The 12,149-nt window shown below is 45.0% G+C and overlaps 1 protein-coding gene across 1 annotated transcript; it reads right to left on the reverse strand.

Moving 5' to 3' along the window:
- Positions 1-1,021: 1,021 nt before the first annotated feature.
- LOC142783968 (uncharacterized) lies at positions 1,022-4,891 on the reverse strand. The gene is made up of 3 exons (XM_075882590.1): positions 4,783-4,891; positions 1,584-1,743; positions 1,022-1,486 (listed from the first exon to the last, which is right to left on the reverse strand). The coding sequence occupies exons 1-3, from the start codon at positions 4,870-4,872 to the stop codon at positions 1,155-1,157; spliced, it is 582 nt and encodes a 193-aa protein (XP_075738705.1). The 5' UTR covers positions 4,873-4,891; the 3' UTR covers positions 1,022-1,154.
- Between the last annotated feature and the right edge of the window lie 7,258 nt (positions 4,892-12,149).

The following is a 12,149-nucleotide window of genomic DNA, read 5'->3' on the forward strand; positions in this document are numbered from 1 at the left end:
ACCATCGCGCGACAGCCAGGATCTTCTTTCCAGCCAGCTCAACCTCGTTTTGCCCCCGACTGGTCTACCTCTTCTTCGCTCTCATGCATTGGCAGCGCAACCTTTTGCGCAAACTTTCTCTTTCTTTTGGTGGGACGCAGTTTCATGCGTGACGCTTCGCGCCAACGTCATCATCGTCTTTCCGCCGCTCAATCAAGAAGCACTATTGCCGTCGCCTTCAAGCACGTTGTATATAACACCGCATGCCACCACAGCTCACAGACACCACCATTCTACTATATCCCAGGCAGCACGCCGCCGTTGGACCAATCTTGGACCAACATCGGCTAACATCGGCACCGACGTCGGGCCAACGTCGGAAGTGCAACTTCTTCCAATGTCGGGCCGACGTTCAAGCCAATGTTGGGCCGACGTTTTGCCGATGTTTTAGCCAGTATGCAACCAACATTGGGCCGACGAAGGCCCATCGTATTGCCGACAAAGCTGCCAATGTTCGGCCAACATTGGGCCATATTTCAGCCAATCACATGCCATTTTTACGCCGAAGTTTGCTGCACGCGAATATTAGCTACGGATGTACGACCGACATTGGAGCAATACAGGGCCACATTGCAGCCAATCAAATGCCGTTATTACACCGATGTTTCCTGCACGACAAATATTGGCTACTGATTGGCTTGCCATTATGTAACCATTATTAGTAGGGAATTTTTCTTACCGGAAGATTTAAACAATATGCCTCGATGACCCGCTCTTGTAGCTTTGCAGCCCTGTATACTTGGGGCAACAGAACATTGAATGCTGAGAAGTGAAAGCAGTTACTCGATCTATTTCATCTTTTATACCTCATTCCCTTTGCCAACACTAGAAGCGTAGTTTATTTTTTTACCAATTTATCTTTTGCAATAGCGAGTGCTTTATTTGGTACTAGTATTTGGTACAGCAGATCGAAAAAAGTCGTTAGGAAGTAAATGTTGAAAGCGTATGCCCCCACTTGCAATCCCCACATATGTCCCCCACATGGTAATCGAGAATATTCATAGTTTAGAGCATTTTTTGTAACTAAAACATGGTGATGGTGCTTCCGAATCAGCATAAGCTAGCCGAACAGTGCACCACCGACAGTCTGCAGACTATTTATTCTTTGTTTTTTTTTATTTATTTGGTACAACAAAAAATGTATACATTGAAAAATATATATACACAACTAAAAAATGCCCGCTCTGCTGCAGGTCAGGTTGCGTTGGGGGCACAGTGACAGTGCTGCTGTCAAGGCCCTGGCTGCTGTGGCTGTGCAGGAAGCCAGCTGCCGCGAGCAGCCGATAATCTGCACTCTGAGAGTGGGGATCATCGGGCTGCTCCACAACAGATGCTTCTCTGAAGCGCCGCTTCCTGCCCCCACAGCGATCACCAGACCCTGGCAGCCACCTCTTAATAAAGTTGAGGGCCTCCGCCTGGTCGCACCCTGCTTTTTGGCAGATGACATCTGCATACAAGAACAGAAATACCATAGTACACATGAAGCACTGCAGTACAGAGAATACACAAGGGTACACAGACATAAAACAATGAACAAGTCTAACCTGTCACTAATCTACAGAGCCTCAGGTTCACAAAGGCCCTTTTCCCTTTTCTGCCATGAAGGCTGTACAGCACTTGCACGTCATGTGCCAATACAGCCTTCATGGCATTCACACCAATTTCTCGGAGGCCACGTCCCCCAATCTGCAGGAGGTGCTTGCACTGTAAAAAAATGCAAGAAGCATAGATGGGGTGAACGCAACAGCACATCGAAATGTTTTCATGATAAAAATCTGCAAGAAGAGGACACTGAAAACAACAACTTGAATTTTTGGGCATCACAACATTTCATTGTTTTTTTACGCTAACTTCAACTCACTTGACCTAAAATGGTTTCCACATCAGCCCTCTCACACTCAGTGTGAGAACCTTTCAGAGTCCTTCTCTGAATGCAGTTTCGCTGTTATGAAATCAAATACAACACTGTTATAACCCTTAATAAATATTGATTCTAGCTATGAAATAGTATAATTACTTTGTACAGTGCTCAAATTCCAATACACGTTTCTTCGAGGTTACAATGTCTTTGCCTGAATGTTGACCAGGAGTAGCTTCTACAGGTGAAAAACGATAAAATATGTGGAATTCAAAAAGAAGCTTGGACATGTTTTTAATCAATGCATTGTAAGCAGAGCACAACAAGATAAATGAACATGATCAAGGCGTACTAAGAGGCAACCTTAGAGCGACCAAATCTTGGTCATAGATGAAACTGATAGAAAAATAAAGGTCGCACTAGATGGTCGCACCATTTGCTGTTTATATTTTTCTGTGATAGCCAACAAAGAGGCATGTCGCTATATAAATCTCATCACAATAAACAAAGGTGCATTTTTTTCACACTGCGAAATTGGGTGCATGTTAGATTTTTAAAAAAGTAAGAAATCGGCTAACACAAGGCAGGGTGAACTGTAGCTCAAAGTAGAGAGAGCCGCAGCGGACACGAAATAGGGTGATAAATGAACAAAATTACTGAATGTCTGTTTTAAGCAGGCTATTGCTAGTCACTGCCCATCAAACACACGATGCCGCCTACATCATCTGCTAGCTTAGGACAGTTCACTCGGACTTCACAGACTATAGTAAATACAGTCGAATCTCATTAATTCCAACACACTTAATTCGAACTGACGCTGTGGTCCTATCAAAGCTATACCACGCTCCGAAAATGCTCTCAGCACCCCGCCCAATCCTGCGGTGGCACTTCAGACACCTCATTGCTGTGCTTGAAGAAGAAAATGAAGAAAAGGAAAGAAAAGACTGCGGTGGAATGTTTGCCAAATGCCAATCTGCGACATTCCTGTGCCCCGCTTCGGCTTTTTCCGTCCCTGCCACGTAGAGACCCTTCTCCTCTTAACACTGCGCATGAAGAGAAAGAGGGAAAAAAAGCTGTCGCAGAGAGTTGGCTCTCTCATGCCGATCTGCAACGCGCCGGTGTCACGCTTCCCTGTTTTTCGTTCCTGCTATGTAGAGACTCTTCTTTCAACACCGCGCATGAGGAGAGAAAAAAAAAAAGCTGCCGCGGAGTGTTTCTCTCTCGAATGCCGATCTGCTTTTCTCCAGGTGGAGACGCTCCTCCATTCTCATCATGTGCTGGCCACGCTCCGGCTGCAGCGCAGATGGTAACAGAGGAAACACAGTTGTCTTCGAAGAGTGTCAGCACTGGACATTGCCGCGCGCAACTTCTTTTACCAGGAGAATACTGAAGCCGAAGTACAAATGCTTTGCAAACTGCACGCAAAACTTGTTGACTCGTTGCAAGGCCAACGTGTACAGACATGTATTGACTATTTTAATTAATGACAGATGTCCTGTAATTTGTGAATAAAACTTCTCCATGCACATGCATCACTGCATGGTGAGCCCTCCGCTCGTTTACCGTATTTACTCTATTCTACCGCGCCCTCGATTGTAACGCGCGCCCGGTTTCCACGACAAAAAAAAAACTAAGACATCGGTTGCAACGCGCACCCTTTTTTTCGTTGGCCCGCTTGATCACACCACTCGCGAAAATGACTCTTTTTGAGAGCGTCTTCCGTTTAAACATAAAGTACGGGGGAAGCTTATGCCTATCTGACGTGTAACAGAGCATTGCTGTCACTCTAGTTTTACCGTAACCCGATGTCAGTACACAAACTTGCTTCGCCCCCTTCTCCTAGACGGTTGTGGTGCCAGGCATGTCGAAGTAAAGAGGCGTGTGATCGGCATTCCCGATTTGCCCAGGCAGGTAGCCGTTGTTGTACCGCAAGTTTAGGAAGAACCTCTGAAGACTCTGAAGCTTTTCTTCGTACTCCTCCGGCAACTTCCGGCATATGCCCGTACGCCTTCGGAGGGAAAAGCCTTTTCTCTTCATAAAGTTCGTTAGCCAGCACCTGCTCGCTTTAAAATGGCTCTGCATTAGCCCTTTTTCCAAGGCTAACTGCATAGCCTGCACTTGGAGCAGTTCTGTCGTCACGGGCCGCTGTGCCGCTCACTGCTTAATCACATACTCGCCGAGCAGCTCTTCAATTTGTGGAAACCGACCCTGCTGTGGTCCACTGAAGCCTTTGCGTGAATCTTTGCTGTCGACAATATTCTGCTTTTGTTTCCGCCAGTCCCGCACGCACGTTTCGGGAACTCCGAATGACCGCGATGCGGCCCGATTTCTGTCCGTTCCGGCACACGCGACGACTTTTCTTTTAGAAGCAGCATTGTGGTGCACTCGTCGAGTTTTTGGAGTCGGCCCTACCATGCCGTCGATGCTAATGTACTACAAGATGACGAACTCCTCAGCACACGTATGAAGTGCCGCGCATGGGAAACACATAGGCAGAAATGACCGACGCGCCATGCCGACGCACGTAGGGGGCGGCCATTTTGTAAGTGGCGATGGCAATAGAATGACCATATTCATTTTTTTTTCGTACTCGATTCTAACACACATGCGATTTATGAACTCTCTTAACCGGAAAAAAGGTGCGTGTTAGATTCAAGTAATTACGGTAACTTTCATTATTTTGAACTTCTTTTAATTTGAACAAATTTTCTGGCCTCTTTGAGTACGAATTATTCATATTCGACTGTAGTACAGTGGCTCATGAGATAACCTGACTAGTTTGTTTCCCGAAACACAGTATCTTAAAGCAGTATTAAATTTCTGCATGTTACATAGGCATATTAAAAATCAAGAAATATACACCAAAGCCGCAGCCACAGCTTTACTCTGCACAGCTGCCTCTGCTGCCTCCACTTCTCCAATTGTACCAGCAGGCAGCCGGGGAAGGTCAGAGGGGCGCTGTGCTGGCTGGGCATGCTGAGGCACGGACAAGAGCCGTACCTTGTGCTTCAGCTGTCGCACCTCCTGCAGAACCTGTCTTTGTTGCTGCCGGATGCCAAGTTGGATCCGCAGGATCCGTAGCAATAGAGCTGAAACATACAAGAGTACATACCATATTTACTCGCACAATTTGCATCCTCACATAATTTGCTCACCAGTATAACTAGCCAGCCTGCTTTACTACAAGAAACTTTTTGCTCGCATACTTTGCCCTCCCCAACCAGCCCGAGCCACCTTGCCAGCACACACACAGACAAATTTGACTTCATGATGCTCTGGTCAGGCACATCTCTTGTCGAGCAGGCGAGTGCAGTCTTACATAAAATGGACTGAATGCAAGGTCCCTTCTTCCATGAACTTTTATGCTTTCCCTAGAATATCGAACATGAAAATTGACACCTGTTTATGTGTAGTCTGAAATGCCTAAAGGTTTGCCTCCTATCTTCCCACCTCTTCCACGGCAAGAATGTATTCCCGAGACACAGCACAGATGTTGAACGCGTGCAAGGACCTGTCACATCAACTAGATGAGGCAGGTTTTCGCACTCATTTTTTTTTCGGTTTCGCCATCTGGCCATTGCGTTTTTACCGTTTCTTGTGATAGGCCACAATAGTTATATACGAGGCAGATTGCTGTTATAAAGCTTACCGAAGAAAACTGAAACCATGCTACCGCCAAGCACATCAGCGTGGAGTTCTTCGACATGCAATATTCAGTATGGGAGCCAGCAGAAGAGTGCGTTGAATAAGACTTAGCATAGAAGCTTGGGTGTGTTGGTTAGATATCGCAGGGAACACAACGCAATAGAAGACTGGGACAAGGAATGGACACACACACACATGAAGGGTGACACACACAGCACTGTGTTGGCATCGCGCTTCCTTGTCTGCATCTTACTTTACGTTGGGTTCCCGACAATTATTGGAGAGTACTTATGTTCTCTGGTATAACCCTGTCGTGGGAACTGGTTTTTGTGAGCACTGTTCGGAAGAACTTCAAGAAAATGGGGGCATTTGAACAGGCTTAGCAAACAAATGACAATCCGCTTTGAGACAGCTGTGACAGCGCCTGCAACATATATTCCCAGTTGAGCTTTTAGGCCAGCGATTCCTACTAGCTTCGCAGATGACCGGATTGACAAAAAAAGTACACATAATACGCGAGTATATACCGCATTTGACTCTGCAGCTTTGATGAACCAGGCAGATACACAAATTTATCCAAAACTCCATTGATTCTGTTGCAAAATTATTCAACAAACAAATTGCGATGTTATCCATGTTACTATACGATTGTGGCACTTTACCATTGCGGCTTTCCAGGAGGCACACATGGTGCAGCGTTAGTTCACCACTCGCAGTTAATTGTATGCAGTAGGTTGCTCACAGCAACTGACTGCATGCAATGGTGAACATCTTGCATGCTTTCACCGCTGTTTCAGCATGCTGGCTGCTTCCCATACGGCTATCAATTGATGTTCACAAAATTGGGAAGATGAAGAAAGACTACACAGTGCCCTCTGGCCACCCTATACTCCAAACCTCCAGCCAACAAACAAACAAAAGAAACAGAAGTATGCAAATGAATATTATTTCTAATGCAGCTGGAATGGAGTGTAGTTTTCACCAATTCTGTGTGTTAAGACAATATGGAGTGAGTTAACTCCATAAAGTTAACTCACTCCATATATCCCTGCCCAAAGTCTGGCATTCAGACTGGCAGTATTCTCCTAAATAAATAATAAAAAATAAAGTAGCTTTTCTCATAACAGTGTTCACTCTATTGTAACACAAGGAGTGACTTCATAGCATCTAGAAGGAAAAATAGAATCTTCAGTATTTGATAGAAATGTGAGGCTCTACCTTAAAACAACAATCATCTGGAAAAAGAACTCATTACATTCGAAAAAAAAAGGTAGCACAGTTGATCCCCTTTACAAGAGACACTGATGTAACAGACAATCCACTGTATATATATTCCACTGTATATATATTCCGCCCTTTCTAATAAACAGTTTAGTTGCGAGAAAGCGCTTGTCCTCTCTTTATGTCTGTTTTTCGTGCGCTTTAAATGATAGTTATACCATGCATATCCAACTAGCCCAACTTTCGATTCTGTTGCAATTCATTTCTAGTACCCAGGGCACTAATTCTTTTCCTCACCTCAATATATCGGACCCGGCCACGCTGGCTTCAATGATTGCCGTATGCATTTGCAAGGCAAGAGTGGCATCTTGGCACATTCGCTATGGAACCTGTCCTCCCGATCTTCAAGCCTTGTGTGGATGGTTTCTTCCCTCCGTCAGGCATTCAAGAAGATTGTGCCGAATTCTGCGGTCCGAATTGCTCTGGCAAGTAAGGAGATACAAGGACTTGTTGAAGGTGTCGGCAAGCTTGTTTCAGGGTACTAGCTGGCAACCGTTCTACAGGGACTGGTGCCGCACTAGCAATGACACGGCCGAGTATCTCTGGCGACAAGTTCTTCCGCTACTTCCAAAGAGCAAGAAGCCGCTTGCGCAAGCTGGAAAAGTGTTGAACCTGAGCGCCACAACAATTCCTGACAAGTACCTTGATGTTCTTCGTCTTGGTCCCAAGTTTCGTTTCGAGCCGTCACTCAAGCGGGTGGACAAGTTGGTGTTAGCACGGTCCATTTCCAGGCAAGTGGTGGAAGAGGAGCGACCCAGATGCATTTCGGAGTGTGTGGATGCCTTTGTTAAGACTGAGACGAACGCACAGTGTAGGGACAGAGTTCGTCCAATTTGTAAGTTTTTGGCAGGTAACAAACTACAACTTCTTGTAGCTGACAAGGAAGGTTTCTTTGTTGTTATGGATGAGGGAAACTTTTCAGAGAAGGCCGTGAAAGCACTCGACAAGAATTTTGTGCCTGCAAATTGCAAGAGTTCAAAAGTAAAGAAAAATGCTTGTTCTTTGCTCTCTGACTTGAATTTTGAGCGGTTAGCTTCTGAGGTCAAATCTGCAAAGCGATCTGAACTTGATATATTTTTTTCGGTCAAAACACACAAGCCAGAAATGCCTTTTAGAGCGATTGTGTCCGAAAGGGACACGTGGCAAAGTGTTGTTTCTAGATACCTGCAAAGCTGTTTAGAAACTCTTGCTATTCCGGATCCTTATCGTGTCCGTAATTCAGAAGAGGTGGTACAGTTTCTGAGCCCCAATAGTTCTAGCAATTGTAGGGCTTTTAGCATAGACATTGAGGACTTGTACTATTCGATACCTCAAGATGAGCTGATGGCAAGTGTTCAAGGCTGCATCGTGCAAGATAATGATGAATTGTCTTTCAGCCTGAAGTGTGGAACTTCTATATCCAGCTTTCTAGAGTTACTTAGCTGCTACCTGAAGTCAACTTTTGTGGCTTGGAGGGGCAATCTTTTTGTCCAGAGATCAGGGATTTGCATAGGCTCTTCAGTAGCTCCAATCTTAAGCGAAATTTTTCTCGGAAAAATTGATGTAGCACTTCAAAATCATTTTTCAGGACTCCCGGTTCGCGTATTCAGATACGTCGACGATTTTCTTGTGTTCACTACGTCCTCAGATTTTATGCGAGATGTTGTGAATATTGTCAAGATATTTAAGGAAACAGGCAGGAAACTAAACTTTTCTTTTGAATTGCCGCGACTAAATCAACTGCAATTTCTAGATCTCAACTTGATCTTTGAACCTCAGCATGTTTGCTGGTTTTATTGTCCCAGATCTGTAAAGCCTATACTTAATTACAGGTCGAGCCACTCTAAGCTGGTGAAGAGAGGTATCGTTACTACGAGTTTGGGTTTTGCTCTAAAAAAGTCCTGTCAACACAGAATGAAAATGAGCTTTCATAGTCAAGTAAAGAAACTAGTAGAAGCAGGGTATCCTAATGATGTCATTACGTCAGTTTGTAACAACATGATTAAGAAACTTAAATTTGAAGGGAATCACTCGGAGCGTCGTGAAGAGAGCAGAAAGGATAGGAGGATATCAGTGATTCCTTACCTTCATAAGACTTCACATGAACTTAAGCAATTAGCTAATAGATATAAAGTCGATGTGCTTTTCTCAGCCAAAGGCAAACTACAGTCTATTTGTTCACGCATGTTCAGGGGTGCGGCGATGGCGTAGTGGTTAGAGCATCCGCCTCGCATGCAAGAGGTCCGTGGTTCAAATCCCGGTACCGCGCAGTTCCCAACCGGATTAAAAAAAAAAATCCGCGTGTTGATGGAACTGCATTAAGAGGCCTGGGGTGCGGCCTCACCGGCAAACACCGCCGAGAACGCACTCCCTCACCAGAGAAGGATTGGCCACCCTGGTGCAGTATCTGGCCACTACCTCCCACATGATTACGTCAAATAACTCACGGCCCTCAGTCCCCAGCAGCTGCGAAGCAACTGACCACGGCGGCGGTCAGATCTGCAACGCAGCAGAGGGTGCTAAGAATCTCTGGATCCGGACAGGCCGCCATTGGAACCTGAACTTGGCAACGTTTAACGCTAGAACCTTATCTAGTGAGGGAAGTCTAGCTGTACTATTCGAGGAGCTAGAGGGTGTTAAATGGGATATAATAGGGCTCAGTGAGGTTAGGAGGACAGATGAGGCCTATACGGTGCTACAGAATGGGCACGTCCTTTGCTACAGGGGCTTGGCAGACAGAAGAGAACTGGGAGTGGGGTTCCTCATTCACAGAAACATAGCTGGCAACATAGAGGAATACTATAGCATTAATGAAAGGGTGATAGGTATCGTAATTAAACTGAATAAAAGATACAAGATGAAGGTAGTACAGGCTTACGCGCCTACATCCAGCCATGATGACGCTTCAGTTGAAAGCTTCTATGAAGACGTGGAATCGGCAATGAGTAAGGTAAAAACACAGTATACTATAGTGATGGGCGACTTTAATGCAAAGGTAGGGAAGAAGCAGGCTGGAGACCAGGCAGTAGGAGATTATGGCATCGGTACTAGAAACGCCAGAGGAGAGCTACTAGTAGAATTTGCAGAACACAATAATTTACGGATTTTGAATACCTTCTACCGAAAACGAGAAAACCGCAAGTGGACATGGAGGAGCCCTAATGGCGAAAATAAGAACGAAATAGACTTTATAATGAGTGCACACCCTGGAATCGTGCAGGATGTGGAAGTGATTGGCAAGGTACGATGCAGTGACCATAGAATGGTACGGTCTCGAATTCGCCTAGACTTGAAGAAGGAACGACAGAACTTGATACGCAAGAAGCCAATCAATCAGCTAGCACTGAGAGGGAAAGTACAGGAATTCAGAGTGTCACTGCAGAACAGGTACTCGGCGGAATCGGCGGAACAGGTACTCGACTCAGTGAGGAAACCAACCTTAGCGTAGATACAATGAATGATAATCTGACGAGTATCATTATGGAGTGTGCAGTGGAAGTTGGAGGCAGGGTAGTTAGACAGGACACTGGCAAGCTTTCACAGGAAACGAAGAACCTAATTAAGAAGCGTCAAATCATGAAAGTGTCAAGTACAACAGACAAAATAGAACTGGCAGAGCTTTCGAAGTTGATTAATAGACGTAAAGTATGCGATGTAAGAAGGTAAAACATGGAGAGAATTGAACACGCTCTGAAAAACGGAGGAAGTGTCAAAGCATTGAAGAGGAAACTTGGGATAGGCAAAAGTCGGATGTATGCACTAAGGGACAAAGAAGGCAAAATAACTACCAATATGGATAGGATAGTTAAGATAGCGGAGGAGTTTTACAGGGATCTGTACAGTAGCCGAGACAACCACGACCTTAATACTATAAGAACTAGCAGTAACCCAGATTACACCCCACCAGTAATGATAGAAGAAGTCAGAAAAGCTTTGGAGAGCATGCAAAGGGGCAAAGCTGCTGGTGATGATCAGGTAACATCAGATCTGCTGAAAGATGGAGGACAGATTGTGTTAGAAAAACTAGCCACCCTGTTTATGAGGTGTCTCCTGGCGGGAAGAGTACCAGAGTCTTGGAAGAACGCTAACATCATCTTAATACATAAGAAAGGAGATGACAAGGACTTGAAGAATTACAGGCCGATCAGCTTGCTCTCTGTAGTATACAAGCTATTTACAAAGGTAATTGCTAACAGAGTAAAGAAAACATTAGAATTCAATCAACCAAAGGAACAAGCAGGATTTCGAACAGGCTACTCAACAATTGACCACATTCATACTATCAATCAGGTAATAGAGAAATGCTCAGAGTATAACCAACCACTATACATAGCCTTCATAGATTACGAGAAGGCGTTTGATTCAGTAGAAATATCAGCCGTCATGCAAACACTGCGGAATCAGGGCGTAGATGAAGTATATATAAACATTCTGGAAGAAATCTACAGGGGATCAACTGCTACCATAGTGCTTCATAGAGAAAGCAACAGAATACCAATCAAGAAGGGTGTAAGGCAGGGGGACACAATTTCCCCACTGCTGTTTACCGCGTGCTTACAGGAGGTTTTCAGAAGCCTAGAATGGGAACAGTTAGGGATAAGAGTCAATGGAGAATACCTTAGTAACCTGCGCTTCGCCGATGACATTGCATTGCTGAGTAACTCGGGGGACGAATTGCAACTCATGATTAAGGAGTTAGACAAGGAGAGCAGAAAAGTGGGTCTTAAAATTAATCTGCAGAAAACGAAAGTAATGTACAACAACCTCGGCAAAGAGCAGCGCTTCGAGATAGGTAATAGTGCACTTGAAGTTGTAAAAGACTATGTCTACTTAGGGCAGGTAATAACCGCAGAGCCGAACCACGAGATTGAAGTAACTAGAAGAATAAGAATGGGGTGGAGCACATTCGGCAAGCACTCTCAAATTATGACAGGTAGATTGCCACTATCCCTCAAGAGGAAGGTATATAACAGCTGTATCTTGCCGGTACTTAGCTACGGAGCAGAAACCTGGAGACTTACAAAGAGGGTTCAGCTTAAATTGAGGACGACGCAGCGAGCAATGGAAAGAAAAATGGTAGGTGTAACCTTAAGAGACAAGAAGAGAGCAGAGTGGATTAGGGAACAAACGGGGGTTAAGGATATCATAGCTGAAATCAAGAAGAAGAAATGGACATGGGCAGGGCATGTAGCGCGTAGACAGGATAACCGCTGGTCATTAAGGGTAACTGACTGGATTCCCAGAGAAGGGAAGCGGGTTAGGGGGAGACAGAAGGTTAGGTGGGCAGATGAGATTAAGAAGTTTGCGGGTATAAATTGGAAGCAGCAAGCACAGGACCGGGTTAACT

Source organism: Rhipicephalus microplus, unplaced genomic scaffold, assembly GCF_043290135.1.
Source record: "Rhipicephalus microplus isolate Deutch F79 unplaced genomic scaffold, USDA_Rmic scaffold_13, whole genome shotgun sequence".
Taxonomy (NCBI): Eukaryota; Metazoa; Arthropoda; class Arachnida; order Ixodida; family Ixodidae; genus Rhipicephalus; species Rhipicephalus microplus.

What these genes read in the sequence shown, in the direction of transcription:
- LOC142783968 (XM_075882590.1), bottom strand. Translation starts at nt 4,872, where the DNA reads ATGCCCAGCCAGCACAGCGCCCCTCTGACCTTCCCCGGCTGCCTGCTG. An exon ending in AGCAGAGGCAGCTGTGCAGA is followed by an intron (nt 1,744 to 4,782) that starts GTAAAGCTGTGG and finishes ATTTTTTTACAG; the next exon opens with TGCAAGCACCTCCTGCAGAT. An exon ending in GCTCTGTAGATTAGTGACAG is followed by an intron (nt 1,487 to 1,583) that starts GTTAGACTTGTT and finishes TCTTGTATGCAG; the next exon opens with ATGTCATCTGCCAAAAAGCA.